The sequence below is a fragment of the Triturus cristatus genome, chromosome 7 (genome assembly GCF_964204655.1).
Source record: "Triturus cristatus chromosome 7, aTriCri1.1, whole genome shotgun sequence".
Taxonomy (NCBI): domain Eukaryota; kingdom Metazoa; phylum Chordata; class Amphibia; order Caudata; family Salamandridae; genus Triturus; species Triturus cristatus.
This window is the reverse complement of record NC_140590.1, coordinates 178,729,332-178,746,921: the sequence shown is the minus strand read 5'-3', so window position 1 is coordinate 178,746,921 and position 17,590 is coordinate 178,729,332. Positions and strand designations below refer to the sequence as shown.

General features: G+C 43.6%; 2 protein-coding genes across 2 annotated transcripts in view; both read right to left on the bottom strand.

Moving 5' to 3' along the window:
* LOC146809162 (IgGFc-binding protein-like) overlaps nucleotides 1–17,590 on the bottom strand; it is a 272,114-nt gene that overhangs the window by 50,145 nt on the left and 204,379 nt on the right. The window contains exons 12-14 of the mRNA XM_085615956.1: nucleotides 10,427–11,000; nucleotides 7,940–8,535; nucleotides 5,816–6,383 (exon numbers count right to left, since the gene is read on the bottom strand). The gene's annotated coding sequence lies outside the window, so the exon portion shown is untranslated. The remainder of the gene's footprint in view (nucleotides 1–5,815; nucleotides 6,384–7,939; nucleotides 8,536–10,426; nucleotides 11,001–17,590) is intronic.
* Nucleotides 1–17,590, bottom strand: part of LOC146809163 (IgGFc-binding protein-like) — a 72,900-nt gene that overhangs the window by 18,780 nt on the left and 36,530 nt on the right. Inside the window, exons 7-9 of the mRNA XM_085614838.1 lie at nucleotides 10,427–11,000; nucleotides 7,940–8,535; nucleotides 5,816–6,383 (exon numbers count right to left, since the gene is read on the bottom strand). Of these exons, the coding sequence (XP_085470964.1) occupies nucleotides 5,816–6,383; nucleotides 7,940–8,535; nucleotides 10,427–11,000 (1,738 nt within the window). The remainder of the gene's footprint in view (nucleotides 1–5,815; nucleotides 6,384–7,939; nucleotides 8,536–10,426; nucleotides 11,001–17,590) is intronic.

The following is a 17,590-nucleotide window of genomic DNA, read 5'->3' as shown; positions in this document are numbered from 1 at the left end:
CTTGCTGCTATTAGTACTACTCGCAGCAAAGAGGCAAATAAAACCACTAAATCCACCATTAGTGCTAAGCAGAAGGCTCCGCCTAAAACTATTGAGCAGCCTGCACAGAATGACGATAGAGTAGCTGTGGGGGGGCACAGTATTCTCCACCCAAAACCTGATAGCAATAGAGGGGTATGTAATGCGCAAGCAGTGACCGCAGAGTATAATGGGCGTACAGTTGAGCTACCCCCTGAATCAGTACCATACGTGGTAGTCCTTACTGGAGTTCCCGCGCTAGCAGAAGGTACAAGAGAGGGTTTCTTCCAGCTAAAGCACAAAGTTATGCATTGGTTGGCCCTGAATAGACCTCTCCCCTGTAATATCGATGGCGAGATCTTGCATGTTCGGCGCCTCCCGTGGCTAGGTCGCAGGGTTAAGGACCTACAGGGGGATATTATTATTGTCAACTTCAGAGAGCAGGGAGTTGTTAGGCACATATTAAACTGGTTCCCGGGGAGTGGAAGTAATCTTATCACTCCCTACGACCTAACGTATTTCTATCCAAGACCCCTGGTAGGTCCCCCAGTAAATCCTGGGATCTTAGCTTGTGATAGACCTAGTCATCATCCCGCACCCCGAAGCAACTGGCCTGTGCCCCATGTATTGTACCCCTTGGCTCCTAACAGATCTGTTGGGTGGCATAATATTCCACAGAGTCATTGTGGTCCTAGATGGAGAGGTATAACAGGCCCACTGACCCCACTGACCCCCTTGGATGTGTCAAATAGATTTAATGCCCTCTCGGGTATGAGCGATTGTGATTGACAGTCAGGGCCCCTAGCGTATTCTATACCTGCCTCCATGGAAGTGGAGGGTTTGGCTGACTGTGGTAACACCCCTAAGACGTGGTAGCGGAGGTTGTGAATTCAGACGACACTAGTGCTTCTTGTATAAAGAATTCTGCACATGTACAGTGAGGGTCCGATGGCAATGGACCGATGATGGGGGTTATGTGTTGGAATATAGCGGGCATTTGTAGGAATCTGGACCTCCCCGAATGGCACTCACAGGTAGAACAGCACTGTATCTGCATCTTCCAGGAAACTTGGAGCCTTGAACCTGTTTACAAAGTTGGATATTCCACATATTATCTGCCTGCCCTTCAGTCACCATCTGGGAGGGGCCGGCCTTCGGGGGGACTCCTCATCTGGGTGGATATCTCTTTGGGGTGTAGTATTACTCAGAAATATAGTGGCTCAATGGACATCCTTAGAATCTCACTGAAAGGCCCAGGATTTAGGGGGCACCTAGAGATTCTGAATGTGTATGCCAGAGGTACTAGAGGTAGCTCTTTTTCCCCCACTATAGTATTACTGGAGAAAGCTTTAGATGAGTGTGGTGAGGATGCCCAAGTTATGATTGTAGGAGACTTGAATTGCACGTGCGAACCACTTTCCGCAGAAGATATTCTGGGTGTGGTAGAGGATGATGTGAGGAGGGGTATCCCAGCATTATCTGTTGAGCCGATAAAGAGATGGACAGAGAGGGCGATCCAGTTAAATTCTATGACCCTGGAGCACGGCCTGCGAGCCGTTAATGGAAGAACCACCTCTGACCCATTGGGCAGTCATACATACAACAGGGCTAACCATTCTTCCCGGATCGACTACATCTTGCTTGATTTTGACCTTTGGCAGTCTGTTGTGGATATGGCTGTAGTACCTACCATAGATAGCGATCATAATTTCCTTTCGCTTTTCCTAAGGCACCTATGGTTAAATCATAGTACCCCAACCTTATCACCAGCCAAAAGGTCAACATCGGATGTCACTCTGTCTAATTACGGTAGGCGTCTCAAATGGCGGAAAGTAGCCTCTGACGCACCAAAATTACAGGCCATAGATCAATTTTTGGAAGCTACACTAAGTGAGATGGCAACAATCTCCTCAGATCATTCTGCTATACCCAGGATTACGCTGATGTTCCAGGAGACCATCAATTCGATTGGTAATCTTTTTAAGGCGCAAGTACGTATAGGTAGGCCGGATGGCCACCCCAGGTCAAAAGATAAGCAGGGGTGGTATACGTCAAAATGCAGAGAATTGAAGGCGTGCCTTATTCAAGCTGTTAGGACAAAATCGCAGCCCCTTGTGCTGAAGGCTAGAGCAGAATACAAACGAGTGATTGGGATTGCAAAAAAGGAATGGGAAGACGAATACTGGCAAACTCTAAGAGAAGCAAGCACTGGGCGGGATGCAGCTCGTTTTTGGAATACTATTAGGGAAAGGAACAGACCTGATAGTAACTTTATAACGTGCAACATAACTGGTCAGGCCTGGTTCGAACATTTCACTAACTTGTATTCGAATCTTCAAGAGGCACCTGCCCCCCCCGCATCCTACGGACCATTAGTACCCACGAGAAATTAAATGGTTTCCCCATTTACAATTAAAGAAGTAGAACACGCAATTAGGTGAATTGTGCCACAGAAAGCAGCGAGACCCGACGGAGTTCCGGGGGATCTGCTGCGTTCAAACCTGCAGAGGTGGGGGAAGCTTATTCACCTTCTGATTAGTGCAATCGACAAAGGAGAAGCCATTCCCGAATCTTGGAAGGGGGCAGAGGTTGTCCCTATCTTTAAGAAAGGCCGGAGGGACGACCCTGCCAACTACCGACCAATAAGTCTATTGGATTCAACCCAGAAGGTTGTGGGAAAGGTGCTCCTAGAAAGAATCCTCCAATGGATTAAGGACGAAGAGATTCTGTCGGACTATCAGGCTGGTTTCAGGGCTGGAACGGGCACGATAGAGTAGGCCTTCAGGCTCTTACTACTATATTGGAAGGTGGTAGTGATAGGCGGAGGCAGTCTTTATTTGGCATTCATCGACCTGAAGACTGCCTTCGACCTTGTGCCCAGAGAACAGTTATGGGGCGTGTTAGCTGAAATGGGGATTCCACTAAACATCCTCTCCATCTTAGTGCGCCTGCATGATGGCAATTATGCGCAGGTACGTTGGGGTACCGATGGCCAGAAAACTAGCAGGATCCCAGTGGCAAAAGGGGTGCGTCAGGGCTGTGTCCTGGCTCAAACCCTTTTTTCACTTTATGTGAATGGGGTTGTGGACCATCTACACAAACAACCTTCGGACGCACCATCATTGGCAGGGGAGAGAATTCCCACCCTTCTCTTTGCCGATGATACGCTTCTAATCTCAAAAAGCTCGGCGGGTCTACAGAGACTTTTAAACAACATTCAGACCTTCTGTGACCAACGGGGCCTAGTAATAAACACAAATAAAACTAAGTACCTGGTATTAAACCCCCCAAAAAAATTAGGCCGACCCCCTGTTCTTAGTGAAACCCCTCTGGAAAGGATCTCTGTTTTTGACTATCTAGGGATCCGTATTACAGATTCCATGCAGTGGACCCCTCATTTACTAAAAATGTCTCTTAACCACAAAAGGGTTATAGGGGCACTTGTTAGAGAGCAGAGATCTTCTTCAACCAAGCCCATTGCCCCTGTTCTGGATATCTACAGGGCAAAGGGAGTTAGTTCCGCTTTGTATGGCGCTGAACTTTGGGGTACCTCTAACATCAGCGTCCTAACTAGGTCTGAGAATACGTTTTTAAAATGTATTATGTCTCTCCCGCAGAGTACACCCACGCTACCCCTCTTTTTGGACCTTGGTTGCCAGCAAATTAGTGACGTAGCAAAACTGCTTTTATGGGCTAGGCTATGGCGCGTCCCCGAACTCGCCAAGTATGCTAAAGGCCTAGCAGAGGTGATGTCGATGGTAGGCTAGTGTAGGATCAGATGGCTTACTGATGTCAAGTCTATGCTTGGCAAACTAGGCCTTAGTGAAGCTTGGGAAAACAGGTCTTCCCCTCCGAAAGCAGCCTTGAAAACCTTATATTGGAATTGGGTTAGAAGCAGAATTTCCACGGATCCTTCTCATGGTAGGCTCACAGAAGAATCTTTAGTGCATAAGGACTCACCCTGTTTGGAGCCCTACCTAGATTTGGTCTGGAAGCCATATGATCGGGCCCTTTATTTTAGATTTAGAGTGGGGTCCCTCCCTGTGCGTGCCCTAACATCTTGCTGGAAACCGCCCTACCAGACAGTTGCATCTTGTCCCTCCTGTAGCACTCCCAAAGAGACAATTGAACATTTTCTTTTTGCGTGCCCGGCCTATGTTAGCCCAAGGCAAACGTGGCTTAAGCCCGTGTGTAGGGCCTTGGGCACTAGGCATTCATCTGTGGCACTTCGAATTTTAATATCAGATACCCGGCCCTTGTATGTTTTTAGCCTTTCGAAATTTCTGTCATCGGCTTGGTCAATCAGGGCAAAACGGCTGTTAATCACTGTTTAATTGATGACTTTTAATTGTTTATTTGTTTGATAACTCGCTTTTCCGTTTTTGTATAAAAACCTGTATTTGTTTTCCTTGTTTTTAGATACAAAATTTTAAACGATTGTGCTTTTTTTATCTGTCGCTTTTATGATGTAACAATCGAAATAAAGCTGTTGACTGACTGAGTTTGTCCTAGATGCCATCTGTCTGATGCTGACCTCCAACATAAGTTGTGGACATGTCCATTCCTAACTCATTAGTGGGAGAATGTCACAACCCAATTATCCACTTGCACACACAGGAAGTATGCATATTGGACCTTTTTCGCAGGAGTAAGAGGCACAAGGTCACCTCCCTCTATCTCGATTTAGGCATGCTGACAGCTAAGTGTCTCATCGGGAGACGTTAGAGATCCCCAGAACCCCCTCACCTCTGGAGGCCTGGAGATGGTCGCTACTGGTGTGGGCACAGGCAGAAAGCGAGACATTGCACAGAGAAGATAATTTAGAGCTGTGCAATCTACCGTTCACCGCTAATTGGGACATCGTACTGCATGGTTTTCAGACTGAAACCTACAATGACACCATTCCCCTAGACACCCCCATGAATGGGGATGAAGCAGCTGCAGATACCTGACCCCTTGATTTATAGCAACAACAAGGCACACTACTGGGCGCTTTGATGGTCACCATGCTCCTTAACTTAAGGTTTACTTACTGGATTGACAGTTGGCAACAAGGTTACTATCAACATTTGTGGGTGATTGGTTGGGACGGGCGAGGGCTAGGAAGTTTAGTTTGGGCAGATTTATGTAGTCTATTGTCCCCTTTTGATACTGATTTTGTAGCACGCTTCTCTCACTGTCATCATACTGGATACGGACTTTATAGTTGGACATGTATGTACAGTCAGTAGACGCACTTCTGAGCTGGGGTGCATACACACCCTATTAGCCGTGTATCATCAGACTGCTGTATAACTATTTCAATATAGCAATGTCACATAGTAATCATTCTGTAGTACAAAACTGCTGGTCGATATTGCATGCACTGTATTTTTGCATGACAGTATATATGGTGCTATGTTGTCAACACCTCACCTTAGTTCAAACCTTACTAAAAAAACCTTACTAAAAAAAAAATCAACAAAAAGAATTGAAAACTGTATTTGAGGGTATAATTTGAATTGAAAAGCCACTGATTAAAAAGTGTCTCTAACTGCAGCAGACAGCATTTTTAGAGATCCCGCAAGACATTTTGTTGTCATACTAGTTTCTGAGGGCAAAAATGATGCAAACAAGCATAACCACCCAAGGACAAAAAATATGAGAAAATAAATAACCCACAAATTGGAAATATGCAACATTATGTTTGCCCAATAATAAAGTTTTCTGGAGAAAGGTCACACATGAATTCTAAAAGCAGTATTTGCAGGAGGAAACACTGTACTAATCGGAATATGAAAATCCATATACGACTTACTGCAGAATGAGGGCGTTCTCCACTCTTGTATCTGAATGCCAAGGGCTTGGCATGCTGCAACATATGTAGTGATGGCATTGCAAGATGCTGTGAAGTGCCCTTTGTACTGACAGGCATCATAGAGACACTCATTAAAGAAGGGTGTTGGGTCAATAGTATCGTAGCATTTACTGAATGGCCCGTTCACCTTGTTGACTACCCCGCAGTATTGGTCACTCTTGTATTTTTCTTTCTCAGCATCAGTGCACAGTGGGCAGCTCCCAGTACACTCAGGTGTGCACCCAGGTACATCTCTAACCTTCCAACTGTCAGCAAACTGAGTAACACTGGTTGCTTTGACCCCGCTCTTCATGGTCAGATCATCACTGCTAACTTTGTTGTAGTTTCCACAAAGGCCACCGACTGCATTGGCGTATGTGCTGGGCACTGTGACCGTGACATGGCTGTTCCAGTCGAATGTAACTGTAACATCAAAGTTCGTCTTGACGATTCCCTTTCCACCGCAGATGTAAACAACCATTTTGTTAGTTTCGTAGTAAAATGGTAGCGCTGTGAGAAGGCCATCCACCTGAAGAAGGAAGAAAAGAAAGACGTGGTCACTTTCCTCGTTCGCTTGCTCACTGACAGTCACGCCACGATACATGGTGCATGTATCAACACACCCAACTAAAAGAGCCGATTTGGAATGCAAGGAATGCGGTGGTTTCAGAGTAGCATTCGGTGGTTAGAGAAATGATGTTTGAGGCACTTGGGTGATAGTGTGAAAAGCAAATCCATGTAGGTTGAGGTCCCACCCAAATATACTGAAAGTTCACTTCAATGCTGATTCGGCATTTAATCAAATAATGCACAGTCTGACCTGCCGTTTGATCGAGGGAGATATAACATCCTAATGTTTATGTTATCAGTGATTTCGCTTCAAATACTTGTACTTCTTACTTATCTATAAGTGTGCCATACTTTAGGGTGGCACAGGTGGGGGATTTTATGGGTGAATGCAAAATTAAATATGTAATACCTGGAAATCCGTTAAAAAAATAACTATCATTTGAAAAAAACACTTTACTAAGATAGCCTTTATCAATGAGTGTGATTTGTGGTTACAAGTGTGGCATAAAAGTATGCCAAAAACGTTTCTCTTGATAGACATGAATCCCATGGTCCCAGTCATCCGAGTGCACGCAGGCGTTTCAATATTCAACACAGAATAGCATGGGTCACCTTTATTTTGATGAAATTGTCTCACATAACTTTGTAAGAAAGTGAAAGTGAATACCACATTTTAGTACAGTGAGCCCCTCGACCATTTCCATTTTCGTGACATTTTTAAATTAAAATATCCCTTGCAACTAATATTCCTTTAGGGGTAAATCTAGTAGAATTCCCAAGTATGGGTCTGAAGATATACCTATCACACTGAAAGGAATTTGCGGCATCAAAATTGTTTGATCTGTGGTATGACTATCCATTGAGCATTGGGTTTCTTTTGTGTTCGCTCTGCCGGTAACCTTAGAACATGTTGCTGCATGATTGTCAGTTGAAAGGTATTATAGGAACAGCTCAATTAGCCTCCACTGTGTGATTGTCCAACCTCTACCACGCCCATGTGTACTGTGCTCTGTCCTTTGCTTGGCACTGCTTCCTGGCACACATTTGTGCTTCTTATCCTTTGTTCCCAAAGTAATTTCCATATCCACCCTACTCCCTCACAATAGCAGGGCCCCACTTTTCATTATCCTGGTATTTAATGATTGACCCACAGCTTCTGTGTCGTTGGAAATGTCATATGCCAAAAGTCCTTTCGATTTATTGGTTTTCAAAAGACATAAAATCCACAGTGGTTTCACATAAATTTGTGAAATCTGCAAAGATAGGCGATTGTGATTGGAAAGGAAACAAAATACTGACCAGTGTTCCACCTGACAAGCGGATAAGCCGTTAGGAGTCTGTGGTCATATTTGGCACTCACATTATGAAAGACGTTTTGTTTTTGGAACTATGGCTTGAGCTGTCTAACTCTAAAATACTATATTTAGAATATGCTTAACTTTGAGCTGTTACCTAATACCCCCCAAAAATTAGCAGTGACTATGTATCCACTGACTAATGCGGTTATATACCTACCAGGATCTGGCGAGGGAAGTCTCTGCTGAGGGTTATGGTTGTGCCGTAGGCCTCCAGTGTCACCACTTTGGTGTATGAAACTGTCTTGCTTCCTCGGTTGTCATTCTGAACTGTGACTGTGAAGGCAGTGAGAGAGGGATCCGAGTAGACGAGTCCAACCAGTTGATAGACGCAGGTGCCCATGAAATCGTATCTATATCCATCAAAGGTGGTGTAGTGAGGATCTCCACCGGTACAGGTGGAGTAGCTGACTGGGAAACAGCCTTGAACTCCATTGACCAGCATGCATTTTTCGCTGTCTTTGCATTTGGTGTTCCGGCAGACCACCATGCCAAGGGTTGGGTCACACTTACAGCGCTTGTGGCAGTGGTTATCGTACCAGAATTCCTCATTGGGTTTGTAGTAGAAGCCATTGGAGGTGCAGCCGCAGCTTCCCACAGGGACACATTTGTCGACACTAAGGACGTATCCATCATTACACTGGCAGGTCTCCACGCAGGGTCTAGTGCAGGTGGCCGGGGCATTTGTGTCAGAGCAGCTGGCTGGACAGGCGTTCCCACAGGCTTCATAGTGACTGTTCTTACCACAGGGAAGTGCTGGAAGAGACAGATAACACATATTAATTCACTACAACATGAAAATATCACAATAATGAAAGATGAACAGAAGATCTGCTTTAGAGAAGAACCATAGATGGCAGAAATGGCGGCAGCAGCCTTATACCTGTGGCCTATTATTCCTATATGTAAAATTACACTGCAATAATTTACAAAGGTTTGGCAATGCAGTCAGCATATCTGAATTGTACTGAATTGATTAAAATATAGAGAATTTATGTGCACTGTGATGGGGGCCTTACATTAAAGTTCAACACCAATTAGTGCGACTCTGGAAAAAAGGCCCACAATTACAGGTTATGAAATTATTGTAGATTAAGTCATAATCCTCCACTAATGTTATTCTAGAGGCAAATCAGGGGCCCTATGTAGAAATAATTTTTGTTTGTCGAAAACAGTCCAATTCATAGAATTGGGTAATTTTCTGAATGCTAAAATGCTTTTATATAGGTACTAATCACAAATTGTTATCGTTAACATGTTACCAAATAGCAATTTGTGTTTGCGATTCAGTACTTTGAAGGGAATTGTTAAAGCCGTCTGTTCCAAACAAAACATTCGCTTTTTACCGACATTTCAAAGGAGTTGGTAACCATTTGCAAATGGGAAGGAGTCCCAAAGGGGACCATTCCCCTTTGTGAATGTTGAAAGAAATATTATTTAAGAGTCGGAAATCGTCCCACACACCACTGCCTACTCTAAAAAACATGAAAAGCTTTAATTTTCTGTTTTTAAACATTCTGTTTTTCTTTAAGGAAAATGAGCTGCATTAAAAAAATTCCTTTTTATTTTATTAAAAGCAATCCCAGACATGGTGGTCTGCTGACCGCAGCAGGCCACCATCCCTGTGATGGTCACGATTCCTAATGGGTCGCAAATTGCTACCTACCTCTTTCTTATTTATGGTGTAGGTCTATTTGCAAATGCATTAGGAATTGGTATTTGGAAATCTTTATTTTATACATTAGGAATTGCAAATTCCCAATTGTGGTTCGATAAAAATAGCACTTAGGGCATCACAATTCCTATATTCATTCTCTCTGGGTGATGATATAGCAGGCTGGCACAGTTCTTTTGCTTGATGGCGGTCCTAGGATCAAGGATCCCAAAACCCTAGTCTACTTAAAAACTGAGCTACATACAGAAAGCTAAACTCAGATAAACAGATCTGAAATTCTGTATTGGAAGCACTGAAAAAAGATGTAACATTTGAAATATTGAATAGTTGGGTCATTCTAAAGTAAAATTAAAGATGAGGAAGAAAGCCTCACTGGAAAGAAAAATCTATTAGGCAGCCAAGAGGGAAGGTTTGTAACAGAGAAAAACCTACCACTGAAAATAGCAAAAGAGAAGTTCAATATATAAAAAATGGGATGTAAACTGTCGCTATACAACCACTGAAACAAATGCCCGCACATCGCAAATAGTTTCTTCCAAACTAAGGGCTTGAGAGCACATTTTCTCTTATGACAAGACATGAGCTTTTTGATGATATGAACATTTTAATACAAGAATAAATAGGCTCTTACTTTTTTGTTTTTAGTGAGGCAAAATTGTATATGTTTTTGTGTGAATTTGAATGTGGAATGTTTTGCTTTGAAGTGCCTTGATCGAATTCACAAGCCATTTGATTATGATGTATCTTTTAACATTTATCCATGCAATTGTGTAGTAGATTACCGTGGACTTTTAAAAAAGTGAACGGAGATTACTTTCAGACTGGTTTGTGACATTTACCCACAATGTGTCCCTTGTTGCTTTCTTAATATTTCATGGACAAGCACTTTGGCCACGGCTACAAACCTATAGGACCCTTTTTTTAAAATTCATCCCAAAAGTTTAATACCAAACAAAGGATTTTGTTACTTACGACATCCAGCTGGGGTTCTCCAGTCGTAGATTTGAACCCCTTCCTTCCGGCAGGTGGTTGCATAGGCATTGAGGGCTTGACACAAGAACTGCTTGGCACCTCCATTAATGCAGACGTCATAGAGGCAGCTGTCAAAGAAGGTGTCCGGGTTGAACTTGCTGTGGCACTCGCGGAAGGCACCGTTCGTGGTCTTGCTGATGATACCGCAGAATTTTTCACTTCCATACAGCGCCCTCTTGGCATCACTGCAGGTCGGGCATTTCCCTTTACAGACATGGAAACAGAAGGGGTCTCGGTCTGGGACCTGCCAGCTCTTGGCCCAGTCTATGATGGATGTAACTGTGGTGCCATCAGGAGTCTGCCTTTCATCCTTGACGTTCTGGTTGAAGTTTCCACAGAGACCACAAGTGGCTCCATAGTAGCTGCTTGGAATAGTTATTTTTAAATGCCATTTCCACTCATAGGATACCTGGAGCCCGAAATCCGTCTGCAGAAGGGCCACGGCCCCACTTCGTACCACTTTTATCTGCCCATTGTTCAGTGTAACAGGCAGATTGGTGAGTTTATCATTGATCTAGAAACAGAAGACAGAATGAGTTACTCCACCTACTCGACACATCTAATTGCTCTCTGCATAGGTACTATGGCATGTATATGTCTCTATCACATCATGGAGATGTTGAGCAGCATCATCAAGCAGCACCTTGTCAAACCACCAATGAAATGTTCCTACATCCACTTCTTCCCTTCCTATCCCCCTCATCTTTTCCTTTACTGCTGCTACCTTCACTGTATGCCGCCAATAGTGTCCTTCCTCTCTGAACCGTAAAACCCCACCTTTTATGCTCTTACCTGCCCTCTCTTTCTTCTTTTCAATGAACTCCTGTAAAACCTGCAAGGTTTTTTGTGCTCCGTTGATTTGTAATGGTGTTTGAATTAATTAGTTTGTATATACACAAAGGGTCTTTTCACAAAGGCCATTTTTACACTCTTATGCTGCACACCGCTTCTTTTTTAGGTTGAGTCTCTGACAGCACTTGTGCTGTCTGGAAGACCTGGTGTATCTCTTCTGTGGGCTTTTAGCGCACCCACCAATTGCCATTGGTTATTTCTTGTGGCATTCCGAAATGATGGCTTTCTATTGGTCCATTCCTCTCAATTTTCCCTCCTTGGGGTGCTTTTTTCAGCTGAGGCAATTTCACTAAGTGATTGCTTTTGTTGGCCATCCCACCCTTCCTTCTCACACAGCCCGATGGCTCCTCTTCCTGTCTGGGCATCACAGCCTGTTACAGCCTGAAAGTAAACGTCTGGGTGGGTGGAATTTTGGTCGGCACTGGGATTGTTTTGTGTATACCGTTCAAGCACATCATTAAATCTCACTATGGAGTCCCAGCCCCAAGAACGCTGCGTCCCTGGCCCCCTTCCAGCACTGGAGCTTGCCCCCACGACACCTTGCTCGGAGGTCGCTGCACACAGTTCCTCACATTCATCAGGAAGGGTGCAGGTGGTAGAAACATACAGTGTTTCTAACTTTAACTATGAAAAACAGAGAGGTACCCCTTGTGAAGGCCAAGGGAAATAGGGTTATTCAACCTAGATAAGAGAAAGGGTTCCCTTAAGGCACAAATAAAAACAGGTATAAAATAATGTACCTTATGACTTAACAAATACATACAACAAAATATGGAAAAGTTAAAAGTTCATTTATTTGAATATATTAAAAAACAGTCAATAGGGATAAATAAACTAAATCCCTGAACTAAAACAAGATCAAATTAAGACAATATATATAATTGCGACCTGCACAATTACAAGCAGACAGAACAGTTACAACACACATTTGTTGGATACAGGTTTGTATATTCTTTCTCCGCTCTAATGACACCAGAGTAGTATCACTACCAAATCAGCGTATCTATTATGGTGTTGGAGACTTGAATTATACGCTTTAGGTTGCGTCGACGCGTTACGGTGATAACTCCTTCTTATAATCACCTTTATCAAGACATAAAATTTGTCTGCCAGAACCAGAGGGTATGTAAAATCGCCCCTGGAATAATATTGACGATCCTTTATAGGGATCACTTCACGTTTCCTAATTGGAGCGTGGGCTTCTGTAGTCGCCTTATACAATGCTGCTGGTAGAAGTATATTTCTGTTTCTGTTCTGAATAAATGCGATCTTTTGTTGTCCCCCTGATCATGAAAGACCAAGGGAAATTGGTTGTGTTGTAGACCATAAGAGTTATATGCAATCAGGCCAAAATTGCCTTGTATAAGTATAAATATCACGAATACTCCACTTCTGACGGGTATTGTTACAGGAGATTGTGGTTATAATTCTCTTTTAGGCTTCACAAAGATAACCTATGATATATGGCCAAATATAATGAGAGTCTACCTAGTTAGTAGATAAGGGTTCCGCTCTCTATAAGGGTCCGAGTCGTGTGTCGACGTAACCTAAAGCGTATAATTCAAGTCTCCAACACCATAATAGATACGCTGATTTGGTAGTGATACTACTCTGGTGTCATTAGAGCGGAGAAAGAATATACAAACCTGTATCCAACAAATGTGTGTTGTAACTGTTCTGTCTGCTTGTAATTGTGCAGGTCGCAATTATATATATTGTCTTAATTTGATCTTGTTTTAGTTCAGGGATTTAGTTTAGTTATCCCTATTGACTGTTTTTTAATATATTCAAATAAATGAACTTTTAACTTTTCCATATTTTGTTGTATGTATTTGTTAAGTCATAAGGTACATTATTTTATACCTGTTTTTATTTGTGCCTTAAGGGAACCCTTTCTCTTATCTAGGTTTCTAACTTTAAGCAAGTTTGTTGTTTTACCTTCCTACATGACTTGGTTTATGCCCCATACCAAATCAAGAAAAGAAACTGTGAGGTATTTGTAATTGCTTCTCTGCATTTAGTCCCGCAATCGTCGTCTTACCAAAACTGCTGAATTGTTCACAATTACTTTTCAATTTGACACCAAAATTCATTGCGTGTTATTGACACTTCAATCCAAGGGGCATATTATCAAGCCAGGCGATAAATTTATCGCCGCTTTAGCGGCAGGAAACTGCCGCTAAAACAGCGATAATGGGCTTGATAATATGCTGTATGGAATTCCAATTGAAGCCCATGTTAGACGCCCTTCACATTTAACATGGGCTTCAAATGGAATTCCATAGAGCATATTATCAAGCCCATTATCGCCGTTTTAGGGGCAGTTTTCTGCCGCTAAAGCGGCGATAATTTTATCGCCTGGCTTGATAATATGCCCCTAAGTCTTTTCCCTATAACTATTCTCACTAAACGATTAACGGTGCAGAACTTGGACGCCCGGTGCACACAACCAATCAGGTGCACATTATAATATATTCTTGGGAGAGAATCCATGGTGTGTTTGGATTGGTCGCAGGATTTCAAGTTATGGGGTAGGCTGCCATGAGCTATTGTGAGTTATCCTTAGGCTGCGGGGACTTGGACCTTGCATCGTAGTTATGAGGCTCCAGAGAGGTTCTGTTGATGTCAGCAGCCGGAGGATCCTAGTGACCCATGTGAACGGGATAGTTGCTGGGGGGTAGATTTCCCTAAGGCGGGCTCACTTCCACCCGAACAGGTCTGTATCATATTTACTTGCGTAACAACTTGTGTGCTTCCTCCATATCCTTCCCTGACATTTAATGTAACATATTGGGTTCAGCCGACACCACAGGTGAGGTCCGGGCATGACTCTGTCAGATACTCCTTAATAGGGGGGTTCGGTCCTGCCACCCAGAAGCGAGTGGGCGGAAGTTGTTCATGTGAATATTAAGTTTTGGCTGCTGCCAATTAGGTAGCGCAGCTCCCGACTGCTTGCACCGCAGGCAGCGGTAATCTCGCTGGTTATCCCGCCGGATCCTGCGCCTCAGAATCATGCAGAGCACCGGTGCCGCATTGCCTCACACAAACAGCACTCTGCTCAGCTGCCTCCACGTGAAAGACAGTGTGCACCGACTGTGAAACAGAGGGGCATATCAACAAGGAGGATTTTTATCGCTATTGAGATAAGCGTTGCTAATAGCACGCTATCTCAGCGATAAAAATCGGCGCTAGTCAGCGATAATTATCCTAGCGCTAAGTGCGCTCAGCAATAATTATCGCCAGTTGTTGTTGATATGCCCCATAGTGCGTTAGCTGTGGATGGCCTCTCTGTGACCGCACCTGTGCTTGCAAGATACATTTTCACTGATTTTGTGGGAGCCAAGGCTCCCAGTTAACCTGAGCCTGGGTTTATAAACCTGTTTTCAGAAATGATACATGAAAGTACAGAATTCAAAGATGCTTGCTGACAGAAAATGAAAGTAGCATTTATAAGAAAACAGTGAAATAGGAGCAATGTTGCACCTTCTTGCATTCTGTAATCCATGTATGCAGAACCGCTGTTTGCAATACTAAACAGAACCCTAAACAGAACCCTCTAAAAGGATTTCATTTTGCAACATTAAACAGTACCCGCTGAAAGGATTTCTTTTTATCGATCCTGGTCACTTTTGCCAAAAAGAATAGGCAAAGCCTGTATATAGGTTCCAATGACAAGAATAATTGACTTTGTCAGTGCTTGTTTTTATTTTTATTTGCACTGATTAGAGCATTCATGACTTTTTCATTATTTAAACTGTTTGCTAACATTCTGTGCTATCTGCTAATGACTTGCCTACAGTTTGATTTCGATTAGCTGACATGATCTATACAGTTTTGTTTCTGAGTGTGAAAGAACACGTCAGTACAGTGTCATCAGGGGTAGGTTATTTATTGGTTAGAGTACGAAAATGCTGGGTATCTGGATCTGTGTGCCCAATGCGCGTGCAGCTCAGATAAAATCAAGTGAACTCTTAACGCCTTTGGAAAATGTGTGCGCTTGCGCGTGTTTGTTCTGACGCTGCAGTGTCGGTGTCAGCAATGAATCCGTTCTGTCACTGCTAATCTGACGATGTGATGGAGAAACCACCTGTGCTGCCAGAGCATTTGCTATCATGACTTAAACTAGCGTAACTGCGAGACCTATTGCATTGCAAATGCTTGTTCTCTTCTGCACACACAAAACATCAATCCTCATAGTGATGGTCAGGGACAGCTTTTAGCGCTAGTGGGTTGCAGTAAATGTAAATTAAAAATGTAAATTTGATACTTGTATAGCGCACTACTCACCCGCAAGGGTCTCAAGGTGCTTGTACGAATACCGCTGTGCAACCCATCCTGGCTTTCCCTGTGAGGCGTCCACTCCTAGGCATCCTCAAGGTGGAGGCCAGGCATCCTTAGCGTTGTGGGGGCCGTTGTGGAGATTAAGCAAGCTATTGCCCAGAGTTGCAGAGTGGGACTCCATGATTGGAATAGGCACCGAGGCGAGAATTATCAGGTCCGTGGAATTTTTGAGCCCAAGAGCCGCCGAGGCGGAGAATTGAACTCTGGTCCTGGGCTAGACCTCTGCATCAGGGTCTGCCGCTCTAATCATTGAGCCACACTTCTCCAAGTTGAAGTCAGTGTGAGTTTCTCTCTGTGGGGCAGTATGATGTTCAGTGGGGGAAAGGATGTGGCACTCTGCCGATGACAGAAACTGCAAGGCTCTGAGACAAATGGCTTGTGATAGCACTTTTAAGCATATATGGGACATTTTGCAAATGGCAACGTTTTCAGGTGAATATATAGTGTTGACCAATAACAACTGAGCGCATGTGTGCATTGTCAATTTAAATAAATGTGGAAAAATACTAGCTGTAGCGTCGTCTTTTGCTTGTGGCAAAAATAAATGTGGATAAATACAGAAAAAATGCCCGAAAATTAAATATGGATAAATACAGATGGAAATGGCAAAAAAATAAATACCATAAAACCGGGAGCCCTAATTGTAAATGCTTGTCTTTTGATGCATGTGCCTGTTAGTGAGTTAAACGCTCGCTGCTATCACCTACAAATCGAGAGTTTGAATCATGGCAATTAGATCTCATTCCGTTGGCAGGTAAAAACTGAAATTGGGAAACAGTAAAACTTCTCACGTACAGCGTTTAGAGCCGGGACCAGGAGTTATGTAAAAACGATTTGTTATTTACAAAAGCAAGACTTATGATCGGATCGATTTGAGGGGTTGAGTCTGTGAAAGAAAGTTGGCTCTTGAGCCGTCAGATGTCTTGGGGGCTGGCAGCTCTTAAGCTGACGTGTTAACGCCGGTGCCAATGAAGGACAGAACTGTACACGTGCCACCTTGAGGGCATTAGGAAGATTTAATGTATTTCGAAATACCAAGTACCATAGAACTGTTTTTTACCTGCTGTGCAGACATTGCCCGCTAGATGGCAGTGTTCACAGTAGTTTGTGGAACTAAATGTCAGGCATTATTGATCAGTGAGAGGCAGCAGCTTTGTGAGGGAGAACAGCCTTCCCTAACGGGGCGGAGACTAGCTGCTCTCCAGGGGAGAAGCTGAACTAACAAACAAGCAGTTCCACCTCCGCAGAGAGTGCAACAGCTGCAGAACCAGAGGACACAAGTATAGAAAGCAGCGTAATGAGGAATGACTTCACCGGATGTGGGAGAGCCCTGACTGATGTAAGGATGTCATAACATTAAAGTTAAAGTAAGCAAACCAGGATACGCAGATGGAACGCAAGCAACAACCTGGACACAAAAATGCGCAAATTATATAAAAGAACCAGAATGGAAACGGAAGACAACACAAACTGTTCTGGACAAAAAAGTTTTATGATATAAATTTTACGCGGTGGAAATTGTATGGAACGATATTAACAGGAGCCGAAAACTGTTGCAACGTATGTGATCTGGAACAACATGGCAAGCAATGTAATAGAACCGAGGAGGCAAGCAAAGCAAATTATTCGGTAAAAAAACAAGCTCGGCGGAGCGTGGTGCGCGCGCTTGGCGGGGGCGGGGTATTGCATTCCAGGCGGGGGAGCGGACCCTTTGAAGTGCTCCCAAAAGCGGAGTGCATGGCGGCACGATGCGCGTGAATGTGCGCATGCTAGCCATACAATCCGCTTTTGGGAGCACTTTGAAAAGCCCTTTTACAATATTCTCGCTTTGCGATCGCTTACGCGATAGCAAGGCGAGACCTAAAAATGACAGACAAGCCTAGTGGGAATGGCAGCAGTGTGTGGTTAACC